General features: G+C 46.1%; 1 protein-coding gene across 4 annotated transcripts in view; it reads right to left on the bottom strand.

Annotated features, from left to right (window-relative positions):
* The window catches only part of SF1 (splicing factor 1), an 11,851-nt gene extending 1,752 nt beyond the window's left edge, over positions 1-10,099 (bottom strand). For 2 of the 4 annotated variants that reach the window (XM_007462043.1, XM_007462045.1), the window contains exons 1-11: positions 9,975-10,095; positions 7,172-7,247; positions 3,986-4,138; positions 3,697-3,786; positions 3,162-3,345; positions 2,958-3,073; positions 2,746-2,853; positions 1,836-2,016; positions 1,303-1,576; positions 909-968; positions 605-784 (exon numbers count right to left, since the gene is read on the bottom strand). In XM_007462043.1, coding sequence (XP_007462105.1) covers positions 605-784; positions 909-968; positions 1,303-1,576; positions 1,836-2,016; positions 2,746-2,853; positions 2,958-3,073; positions 3,162-3,345; positions 3,697-3,786; positions 3,986-4,138; positions 7,172-7,247; positions 9,975-10,056 — 1,504 coding nt within the window. In that variant the 5' untranslated portion in view covers positions 10,057-10,095. Of the gene's footprint in view, positions 1-604; positions 785-908; positions 969-1,298; positions 1,577-1,835; positions 2,017-2,745; positions 2,854-2,957; positions 3,074-3,161; positions 3,346-3,696; positions 3,787-3,985; positions 4,139-7,171; positions 7,248-9,974 lie in introns of all 4 variants that reach the window. The other 2 variants (XM_007462042.1, XM_007462044.1) reach the window with 2 other exon arrangements.
* Positions 10,100-11,421: the final 1,322 nt, after the last annotated feature.

The following is an 11,421-nucleotide window of genomic DNA, read 5'->3' as shown; positions in this document are numbered from 1 at the left end:
GGCGGGGCTGTCCTGGTGATGGGGGTGGAGGGGTGGGCAGGACTACCCTGGGGTCAGCCTCAAGGTCTCTAGGCTTAACAGAGTAAGCCCTTTGTCACCAATGCCCCTGGAAGGGCTGAGGGAAAGGTACCAGACACAAGAACCGGCTCTGACATCCCTCCGCCCATCCGCCGCCACCACCGAACGGCACATTCAACCTCAAGGCCACAGCTACTCTCCCCGCTGCCCCCAATCCCATCCCCGCAGTCTCTCAGGCCCCAATCACATCCCTCTCCAGAGCAAGCATGCACCACCCCCAACCCAGGCCTAACGCATAGGCTTGGGCCAGCCAGCAGCTCACCCAGCAGAGAGCCTGGACTTCTGGCACCCTACGTATGATGGCGGCTCCCCTCCAGGCCCCCACAAACCTCTCCCCAGACACAACCACACCAAACGTCAGCTCTCCTCCCCGAGGCCCCCGGGGGCCACAAGGCCCTTCTGTTTACCCTGCAGCAGAGTCTCACCCCAAGGTGTCTGCCTGCCTGTCTGCCAGGGTCTCTCATTCCTCTCAGCCCCCTCCCCCGCAATCCCACCCACCCCCACAAGCCCAAAATATTCCACTCACTTTGCTGCCATGGCAAAGGGGTACTGGAAGCCATACTGCTGCTGGGCGGAGGGGGTGGCGGAGGCTGCTGCTGCTGCTGCTGCCACGGGGGAAGAGGACCAGAGGGAGGGGGTGGAGGCTGCCCACTGGGAGGCGGCGGCGGCGGCGGCATCATGCCCATAGGTGGTGGCGGCATCATACCTGCAGCCAGGTGGAGACAAGGGTGAGGCCTCAGGGGAAGAGAGGGATCTGCAACAGAGCCCCCACTCACTCCCAGGCCTGGGAGGCGACACCCCAAAGTGAGCAAACGGCCAGGCTCCATTACCTTTTCCTTGATGCAGGCGATAGACCCCAGAGCCCACAGGCGTACTTCCCAGGTACTGATCTTGATGGAAGGAAAGAGCAGGAACTTAGCAGGACATTGGAACTGGCCAGGGAGGATGCCGCCCCACCAGCAGCTTAGCCGCACAGCTTGCAATCACTACCCGCACAAGAGCAGTTCTGGGACTCCACCTCTAAGCAACAGGCTTGCGCCTACCCCACACAGAAGTCCCTCCCTGAACCAGGATGGAACCTTCTTCCTGGCCTGGAGCCCAAGCCTTGGCAAGAGACTCAGTACCAATACCCGACCGCTCTGAGACCTGCTTCCAGTCTGCAGTGACAATACAAACCCTTGCTTATCCCAAAGCCCCAAGGTTTCTGGTCTGACACTTACTTACCCATTGGAGGAGGGCCATGGTGCCCAGGTGGGTGGGGGCCCTGGTTCATCGGTGGTGGCGGCGGCTGCATCCAAGGAGGAGGGGGTCCATTCGGGTTGTGCTGCATGGGATGTCCACCGTGCCCACCTGTCAGGCTGGGTAACGGGTGTGGGAAGCTGTGCGGGCCACCTCCGGGCCCACCAGGGCCACCTCCGTGCATGCCATGGTAGGGCCGACTCTCTGACGGGCCAGAATTCATCCAGGGTGGGCGGCTCTGGGTAGTGGACATGAGAGACTACGTGAGAGCATTTCCCGCCAGCGTCCCTGCCTGCTCCCCCTGGTGGCAACACTGTTCTTTCGGCTATGCCACAGGACCAGGACACAAGGACAAGATCTTCCCCAAACTGAGAGGTCCCCAAACATTCCTGACGTCCCGAAAGAACAATGTTGCCGCCCATGTCCACCTGTTCTACCCAAAGCACCTGGCCATGTTCCCCCAGTCTCTTCAGAAGACAAGGGGGGCCAGGCTGTAAGAACCAGCCCTTGAAGCTCACCGGCGGAGGTGGATTGCTGGCGGGAGCAGCGGGCCGAGGTGCACTGGCCAGGGGTGTGGTGGCAGGCCCAGAGGTGGAGCCCACAGATGCGGGCACAGGTGCCTCCCCCAGTTCGGCCATGAGGGACAAGTATTCTTTATCCATCCGCGCTTTATCCTGAGCTGACTGGGGGTCACCAGGCCTGAAGGTGGGGTGGGGGACACAAAGAGAGAAAAGGAAAAAAACCTCCTTAAGATAGAAACCTTTACTGTGAGAAATTTACACAGAGAAAGTTCTGATGAATTCAGTCACCCTTTCTAAGCCCTTCCTCAAAATAGTCTCATCAGCTCTTCAGTTCCATGCCCAGTTCTGCCACTGGGATTACGTGTACCTCTGCCACAGCAGAGACCCTTAGGGCAAGAACAGAGGAGAGAGAAAGCACCAGACCAGAGCCAACCACGCCAGCCAGGAAAGCACAGGTTTTTCCAAAATAGCAAGCAAGTTTCATCAATTTCTACATTCCAGGTCTGAGAGAAGGAAAATCTATGCCAAGACCAGAGCAACTGCCAGAACTTCCTTAACAAAGCTTTTTATATTTACCACCCAATGTAGAAAAACACTGCTATCAAATGCTGGTTCGCAACTAGTCGAAACTGCACAGGATTGCTGTCTTCTTATACCCACCTTAAGCAACAAATGCCAGTTAACATTAAGCCACTGTGAAAACACCTATACCCAGAAGGGAAGTTTTCCAGTTTCCCTAGGCTCAAGATAAGCAATAAAATAGGGATGTTCCGCATCAGCTGTTTCTAATCATTCTGGGTTTTAAATCACACCATTACAGACCACATACAAAGAAAGCAAGCTTCTCTTGGGTCTGCAGGTTAACAGGAACTGTCCTGTATACCACAGGCTACCAGGAAACCCTCACCTTTGGAATTTGCAATCGGAAGCAATGTGGCCAGCCCCTCCACACTTGGTACACACTGTGGTATTGGTAATGCTGCGGGTCTCCGAGCTCTGCCAGGGTCTTAAGATCCTGTTGACAGAAAAAAGTCACCTGAAGGGCTATGGCCAATCACCCTTCTTCCATAGGTTCTTCAGGTCTCTGTGCACTCCCCTCTAAACTGATCACATACACACCTGTTATCATCTTCCCGAAGGGTCCCATTCAAACGAGCCAACTCTCGAAGCTGCATCTTCCGTAGATCGTTCTGGTCCTCAGGAGTCTCGATACCCTGCTTCAGAATGTTTCTTATCTGGTGGAGATGCAACGGGCACAGTTACATAAGTCCTGGGACTACCACCTAGAATTCTGGCTAGAGGCTTCCTTTCTGGCTCCCTCACCTGTTCTACTGCTTTCTTCACATTCTCCATGGTATTGGCAGTAACCAGGGCATGAAGCGGCTCATCTTCTCCTGGCAGCATCTGGCCATCTTTGCGCCCGACTTTCCCTTCTTTCACAGAGCCTTTCCCCCGGATCATGATCTTGGCGTTACACTCCTTCTCTATGTTCTTCAAGGTGTTCCCTCTGTCAAAGGCAGAAAAGACCACTGTCATACCTGATACACAAATTCACACGCCAGAGTGGCTCGCTGGGCACTGGAAGGAAACCGTGAGTGCAGAGAATGGGATTTTCCCACCAAGAGCTCCATGATCTCTAAGTTAAGGTCACAGACACAGCAATCCTCAAGATCTGACTTCTCTGCGGTGAAATGGGCAAGTTAAAGAGATTTTCTCACAAAAAGGCATGCACTCAGCCAAAGTGAATATCCTACCAAAAACAGGAAGATAAGCCACCAGTGGCACCCAAATAGGCACAAGACAGACACATCTCCAGGTCCTTAGGAATTCTATATTCCACAGGATAGTAGTTACTCACCTGGGCCCAATCAGCAGCCCCACAAAGTTGATTTCTGGATACTCATCTTGTGGAATCATTACTTTATCGCTCACACGTGTTGCTGGAGGTCTAGGAAAGAAAAGACTCATAGACTCTGCACACTTCCAAGATGACACAAATCGACAGCTCTTCTAGAACTAACCCCTGACACCACTTGTTAATTAGAGGTGACTGGGGGTAAGGAATAAGAGGTTAGTACCAAAATTGCTCTACCATACCACACCTAATCCGCAGGTTCCCTGTCCCAGATCACCTGGCCCCTGCTTACTTGTAATCTGCAGGTGGCTTGAAATCAGGGTTGAGGGCAACCATTTCCGTGATGAGGTTATGCCGCTCCTCTTCAAGCTTTTTGCGGGTGCGGAACTCGCGAGTGTTAAGCCGCTTCCCCTCGCTATTGTAGATGGGCTCAGGGGAAGGGGACCTGTGGGAAACAGACCACCATCACTGTTCTGCCTTCACTTTTCTCTCATTCCCACACGGGCTAAAATAAGTTTTCCCCAGCCCCTTTGCCTCTCAGACCCTAACTCAACACTCTTCGGAGGAACCGACCATAACGTGTGCTATTCACGATCGTGTGGAATGAGGAGGTAGAAGCTGGCTTAGCATTAGGGGGACTGGGGTGTGTGTGAGAAAGAAAAAAGTAGTTTTGCTTCTAAAAGTGATAAGAGGAAAAAAAGTCTGTCCTTCTGGGGAAAAATCTCTAGATTGTAAATGGCAAGGACAGTATCATCCTCTGGAGTCTTCTTGCCAAATATGAATTTGCTTTCATTTGAAAAAAAATTAACATTACAACTCTATGAACCACGGAAACCCCAAGTTTAGGTAAAACGCAGAGCTCATGTCCTATCAGGAAGAGAGTCTATACCCCTACCACATAGTAAGTATGAGCTCTTTAACCCAATGCAACTGGGACTCAAGGCTACTGCAGCTACTTGGCCCCCACAATGGAGAGAGATGGTTCAAGGCTTCGTCTCTGCTTTTCCTTCAATGGCCTGGCTGGCTGTGTCCAAGGCCCAGGAGTCAACCTGTTTTCTGGCTGTTCGAGGTTGGGGAGTCTGGGTAGAGAAAACGGTTAAATTGCTAAAGCAGCTTCTGTGAGAGGCTGCAAATGCAGATTTGGTCAAGTACTTGTCTAGGGTCTGAACCTGCAAACAGCAAGGGGAAAACCTATGATTCTCCACCAGAATTTACAAGTCCAGAAAGCAGATTTTCTCTCTCTCTTTTTTTAAGGAGTAAAATGCTGTTGCTACAAGTAAAAAATAGTAATGATAAAATGGTCAGTTTACCACAGCTGGATTTTGCGGTAATTAAAAAAAAAAAAAGAAAAGTTACACCCCTAGAATTCTGAGTTAAGATTACAAAAAGGACCATAGCTTGATATTCTGAATGAAAATTTAGTAGCAGCTGCAAGAAGGGAAGAGACCATGTGGATCAGGTTATTTTAAAAACATCCTGAAAGTAGTCAAGACTCCTATACCCTTGATTTAGTTGAGAGAACCTTGCCTAGTTGGAGAGCAAGGACTGAACTCGGCTGCTCCCACTGTCTTCAGCCTAAAGGGAACCATGTCATAACCACGTTACACACACGATGGAATAAAAGGTCAGGTTTGTTCATGGCTAATGACGGCTAAATGACACCTCCGTTTCTAGCATTTGTATAAACTGTTAGCACAATCCAATAATAGTGAACAAAAACAAACATACCCCAGCTTATTAGACTATCATCTTACACATTTAAGTCTATAAGAGATTTTAAAGCATTTTTAACTGTGCAATTTGAGCAAAATCAAAAAGGCATAAAGTGGCTTCATACTGAGAATACACCTTCTTAAGAAATAATCTTAGTAAGAAACTCATAGCATTTCCCTCCAACCTGGGTTCTTTCAAAGCAAAACCATCAGGCATTAATTAGGGCCTCTTTCAAACTGAATACAAGGGAAGAAAAAAAACTCTGCTCTGTTTTTATTTCTAACATGTTTGACGTTTCTAATTCCCATCTCATTCATAGCTGTCTATGTTAAGCATTTCTGGCTAATCACCAGTTTTACCAGCACCAAATTGGTCATTTAAAAGCCCCCCAACAGTGAACCTCTTTCCAAATTGTGGAAGTGAAAGGCAAAAGCCAATATTCTAGAGGTCAGACTGGCCCAACTTCTTCGCTTTGAATAGGCATTGTATTATAGATCATCTAGTTTCTAATCCAAATTCTCCAGGAAGCAAAGGTTTGTTAAATATTCAACTTTTTGAGGAATTGCCTGGTAACCTGTAGACATGTTATTAAAGGGAAAAAGGCCAAAAAGGCACTAACAGTTGTGGTCTACAACCTATAATTCAAATCTTAAAAAAAAAAAGTCAAAATATAAAACATAATACAACCCTCCAACCAAAATCTACTGGTGAAAAAATAATAAATTTAATTAAATAAAATTAAAAGCATCAATATGGAGAAGTAAGTTAATTTGTTTCCTGACAAAGGGCAGCAGAAAGATGCTTAAGTGAGTGGCTTCTAAAACCATTACATCATCTTCCTAATTTAACAAGTTATTAAAATGGGTAACAAAAGCCAAAACACTACTTTTTTAAAGCAAAGTGTTTTGAACTATGCTGCATGCACTAAGAGAAATTTCACTGAGAGGGAGGCGTACTGCCCTTCTATTAAATGGACCAGATTTTAGCTGCTCAAATATTAGCCTGCCAATAAAATTCCTGTTTAAAAAGCTCATTTCCCTCAGACTTTTTACTTTTCAGAGGTGAGAGAAATTATAAACTGAAATGACAAGACCACAGCTGTTTGAAGACCACACTCCCTTAAAAAAAAAAAAAAAAAAAAAAAAAAAGTAATTTAGGGTTGGTTGCTTGCTTTCCCAAAACAGGTGAGAATATTCTGGCCCCTCCCAACACCCCCAGGCAATGGCCAAGGCTGAAAATTAACTGGCAGTGAAGGAAGTTGGTTAGAATCTTGTCTATTTTAAAACCATGTCAAAACCATGAGCAGGAGACTGCAGCAATGAGCTGACCAGAATGAATTTCTGGCCTTCTCAGATTCAGTGATGTTCAAAAATATTCTTATTCCCTACATTGTACAGTACCTGTGAGGAAAACTTTACACCTGGTCTGTCAGCCAAAGCAGGTACTGAAATGGCTGGTTAACGGGCCACCTCACTGTCCCTACCGGTGGGTAAATCAGGTTAAAAATCTACATGCTTACCAAATGAAAACCAGTTGTCCGTTTTCCTGTAACTTTCGATTCTGCTAGTAATTAAATTTCATTCCAATTTTCTAACTGATGACTGACCATATATACTGCTAATTTACACTCTAGTTCCCAGAATGGTCACAGTACCAGTCTTCTTACTAGGATTGTATTGAACTGACACAACATGTTGCCACCAGTAAAACGTATTGAGAAAAAGGTAAAAGCGTTACTGTCAGCTGGTTAAAACTGTTTCCCAACCTGTCCTCAGGGTTAGGGGGGATGCCCAGGTCTCCTGTGCGCAGTTTACGAGTCAGGTCTTCTATCTGCAGTTGCACTGGAAGAAACCAGGTTAGGAAAGAAAAAAAAAAGGATGGAAAAAAGACAATGTTACCAAAAAACATCTCAAATCTCAACAACAAGCATGAAGAACTCGGAGACTTTGAAAGGGACGACTGATCAGTGAACACATTGAGGCAAAAACCCCCAACCACCTATTGGCAGGAGTCCATTTACATCTATAAGTATCTTTCACTTCAAAATGGTTATCACTTAAGGAAGCAAACAATTTGTTGGAAGAGGGGTTAGCAGTATAGACTGTTCGCTAAGGCTAACATCAAAGCAATTATTAGGAGGTGTCTCACCTCTCCCTCCCCACCAAGGCTTGCTATACAATTGGTACCCAGAACTAAACCGCGTTATCACCAGTATCCTGTTCCCACCAAATTACATTCTTGAGTGCAAGACTCTTACAGTTTATTTTTCCTTCATTAAATATTAAACATAACCCAAAATGAGACTCAATTAACATGGGACAAGGAAAAACACCAGTTAAGCAAAGATCATTTTCATTGATACCAGGCTTAAAATTCCTTAAATAAGACATTTAATAACCAATTCAACAATCTCACATAAGTTTGTACGTACTCTGTGTAAAACCAGATCCAAAGGATCTCCCAATACCTGTTGTTTTTTATTCAAATTTTATGACAATCCATATACCTTAATAAACCAGTAACCGTTAAGATGCAAGAAGTCTGTTTTTAGACTTGCTCCTTATGCGGGGAGTAAAAGTAGGGGTGCAAAAGATGAGAAGTGTGGGTCAAGGACAGTATGTGTGGCCCTCAGACCTTGACAAATGAAGCTGTATGTGAAAAAGAGAGATGAGGGTTTCACAAAAGTTCAGTGATTCCAGGGAAATATTACCCGGATGATTTCTCAAGATAATGGCACTGCACAGCCAGACCGCTTTCTTCGGCAGGCTGAAGACCACCTGTTCCTTACCTTTGTAGCATCTGAGTGTTCTAAACAGATACTTCTACATAAGGGCAAGTTTTACTGGGTTGGGTTAAAGTTGAGTTGGCTCCAAGAATTAATGCATGTCCAACCCCAGACACCCTTCTAATTTTAAATACATCCTACAGGGATATACCACACAGCCACTCAAACTCTGAAGAAATGAAAATCCACATTAATATCAAGAGAAGATATTGGGGGCATTCTGTACAAGGCAGTATGTACCATGAAAGACAGAAATGCAGTAAGACACACATGCGCCCCAAGCTCTTTTATGCCAGAAATGTTCTGACTTGGCAGTCAAGTATTAGCTCAACAGCTCAAGGTGAAAGTCACCTTCATGGAGATAGGCAGTCATCTTAACTGGACTGTAGGGGTGTGGGATCTGATCTGAGGAAATTGCTGGCACTTAAATCAAAAGGCTGCTATCTTCCTTGGAGCAAAGACCTACAGTAACCTAGGCTCTGATTCTCTCTACTTTGATTATAGCTATAAATAGCCCTTAGGGCCCAGAGCATTAACTCCCTCCAAGGGAAGAGAGCTGGAAATGTAAAGAATGAGTTTGTTTTTCCCATTTTCTACATCTGCTTGTGTCCTTGGGATATCACTCCACTAGGAACATTTTCATAAGGTTATCAAGACCCAGACCAGTCAAATATGAGACATAAAGGGATGGGTGGGAGTAGATTCAACAGTGGGGAAAGAACTATTAGTATTGTAAAAAAGAGATAGACAATTCCAACACCTCAAAATTCTCAGCAATCTAGAAACACAAGAGGTTAAGATCCTCAAGAACAACGGCCTTGAAGTTTTTTTATTCGTGAAGGCCACAACCTCAAGGGTCTAGGAGGCGTCTGCCCTAATTTACTCCAAAGGGGATGTTTACTTGGTTAGTAAGAAATGTTTATCAAGTGAACTTTTTTGAGACACCTGCACAAGTACATAAATAAAGATAAAACTTGCATTAATAACCTTGTATTTTAAAAAAAGGTAATTTTGAGGTTAATTTCATTTCTACTGTGGACAGTCATTCTTACTTCTCAAAATTTCTCAACAATTAAGATCTTTTATCCTAACCACCTCATTATTCCATATCCAAGCAGTATCCCTTTCCCTGCAGAGTTCTTTAGTAGTAAACACAAGAGCCCTCATTTCAAGACAGCTCTCCACAAAAGACCAAACCAGAAAAGATGCTAAAGGAAAGGTTAAATTCAACAAAATGGTAAAAAAGGGGTGCACTGTAAACACTTTCAGAACCACTTTTTGATTAAACTGAGCTTTTTTTTTCCCTTTTAGAAAGTACCTATAAAAAATAAAAGACCACATTTTAGGGAAGGGAGGAATATGAAATTATGGTGAAAGACCATGCTGTGAAAAAGGTACTTGGTTTACAATACCTGCAGTGTTCTCCACTGGGGCCGTGTCCAGAGAGGCATAAAACACTCACCTCATCAATTGGCAATGAACAGCAGCTGAAAAGGGTGGGGTGGGGTGCTGGACTGGGGACTATTCTCACTCCTAAGTGGGCCCCTCTACCCTCCTGGCACTCATGGAGAACACTGCTGTTACCAACAGACCAAAACAAGGAGCTACAAATGCAGGACTCACAGAGCAAAAACTGACAGATTATACCAAAGTCGCAAGTACACCTGACCATACCTCCTCTCAAAAAAGAGAAAACTTTAAAGTCCCAAACTTTCAACAGATAAAATGTTGCTCAGAATAGTAACAATCTGAAAATGTATTTGGGTGCAGAACGTGTATTTACCTATATAAGCTCTTTCTTGTTCCCGAGTAAGTCCAGGGGGGATAACTGTAGGCTTTCCTGGAATCACCGTCTTCTGTTCCATTGTGTCTTGGTTCCAGCGGCTCCTCTTCCGCTTCTTACTGGGAAAGTCTAAAAGAAATAAAGTTCATCAAATGCAAATATAAACCAGCAGAGTAACTACCAACATAAGTTTAGGATACTTATGATTATTACACACAACCTCAGCAGACTGTGAAACTGAGAGCTTGACCTAAAATGGAAATGGCAAAGAGTGGAAGACAAACCTGAGAAGTCAAGAGACATGGCCACTAGAAGGGGACCTGGACCTGGGTCTGAAAAGTTAACATTTCACATTTACAATTTTTGCCCACAGAAACTCTGTGAAGTACGTAAACAAGGTAACAAATCTCAATGCATAAAGTTTCAAGTAGTAAAATAAAATATTTGAGAAAATAACATACTACATGGTTGTCCATAAACACCTTAACAGCCCCAGAGGAGGTAAGAGTAGACTAAACACTCAGACAAGCCTGTAAAGCAATACTGGGACCTGCTGGCTCCTCCCACCTCCCCATCAGTCACCTGTCTAAGGGGGCCAAAACACAACTAAACCTATAGTTACTAAGTGAAAAAACTGGATTCTTCCGCAAGATCACTTTTTTTCTCAGAAATTTCTCAGAAATCAGCATTCAATTTTCTTGGCCAGTTGGACTTTTAGTGTCTAAAAGATGTACCAAAAGTTCGACAAAGAACAAGCTATACAAAAACAGCCAAATCCTCCTTCTCCAGTACACAGGCAGAAACTCCCTAGCATTTGGTACACAAAAATGTTCTTCTCAGGGGCCAGACCCAGGGGGAACGCCTCAAGAGGAGAAGACAGGTCACATTTCTTAGGTAGACAAAGGGAGATTAGGAAACGAACAGAATTTCCTCCCCCAAAAAGAGCCACAAAAGAAATCAGACCCAACCATTCTCTGAAGACTTTCAACCTCTTTGGTTCTCTGTAGTGAAAACCCTGCCTTACTGTAGCAGTCGAAGAGCTCTCTGGGTACTCTTCTCCCTTTAGGACTCTTCTACAACCAGGAAAAGGACGCTCCAGGTCACCAACTAACCCTCTCACACCCTCCAGACTTGCACACCCAACACCCCATTCACTCACTCGACCCCCTCCACACCTCTCCCCTACACCAGGGTGGAAAGCAACAGAGGGTCCCCCCCACCTAGGCTTTCAGGCTGGCCGCAAAGCCCGGCCGCCACACTGCGCCTGCGCGCAACAAACTTCCTCCCGCCAGGCCCCCACCCCTAACGCGCGTGCGCACTCGAGGCCGGAGAACTCGGCCGCGCGCCCCGTGGCGCCTCCGCCCGGGTCTCCCCGTGCGCGCGCGCCCCAGCCGCGTGCAGCCGCCGTCGCCGCCGCCGCGCGCCCCTCAGCCGGCCGGGCCCATCC

Source organism: Lipotes vexillifer, unplaced genomic scaffold (genome assembly GCF_000442215.2).
Source record: "Lipotes vexillifer unplaced genomic scaffold, Lipotes_vexillifer_v1.1 scaffold1129, whole genome shotgun sequence".
Taxonomy (NCBI): Eukaryota; Metazoa; Chordata; class Mammalia; order Artiodactyla; family Lipotidae; genus Lipotes; species Lipotes vexillifer.
The sequence above is the reverse complement of the archived record's forward strand: the minus strand, read 5'-3'. Positions and strand labels throughout refer to the sequence as shown.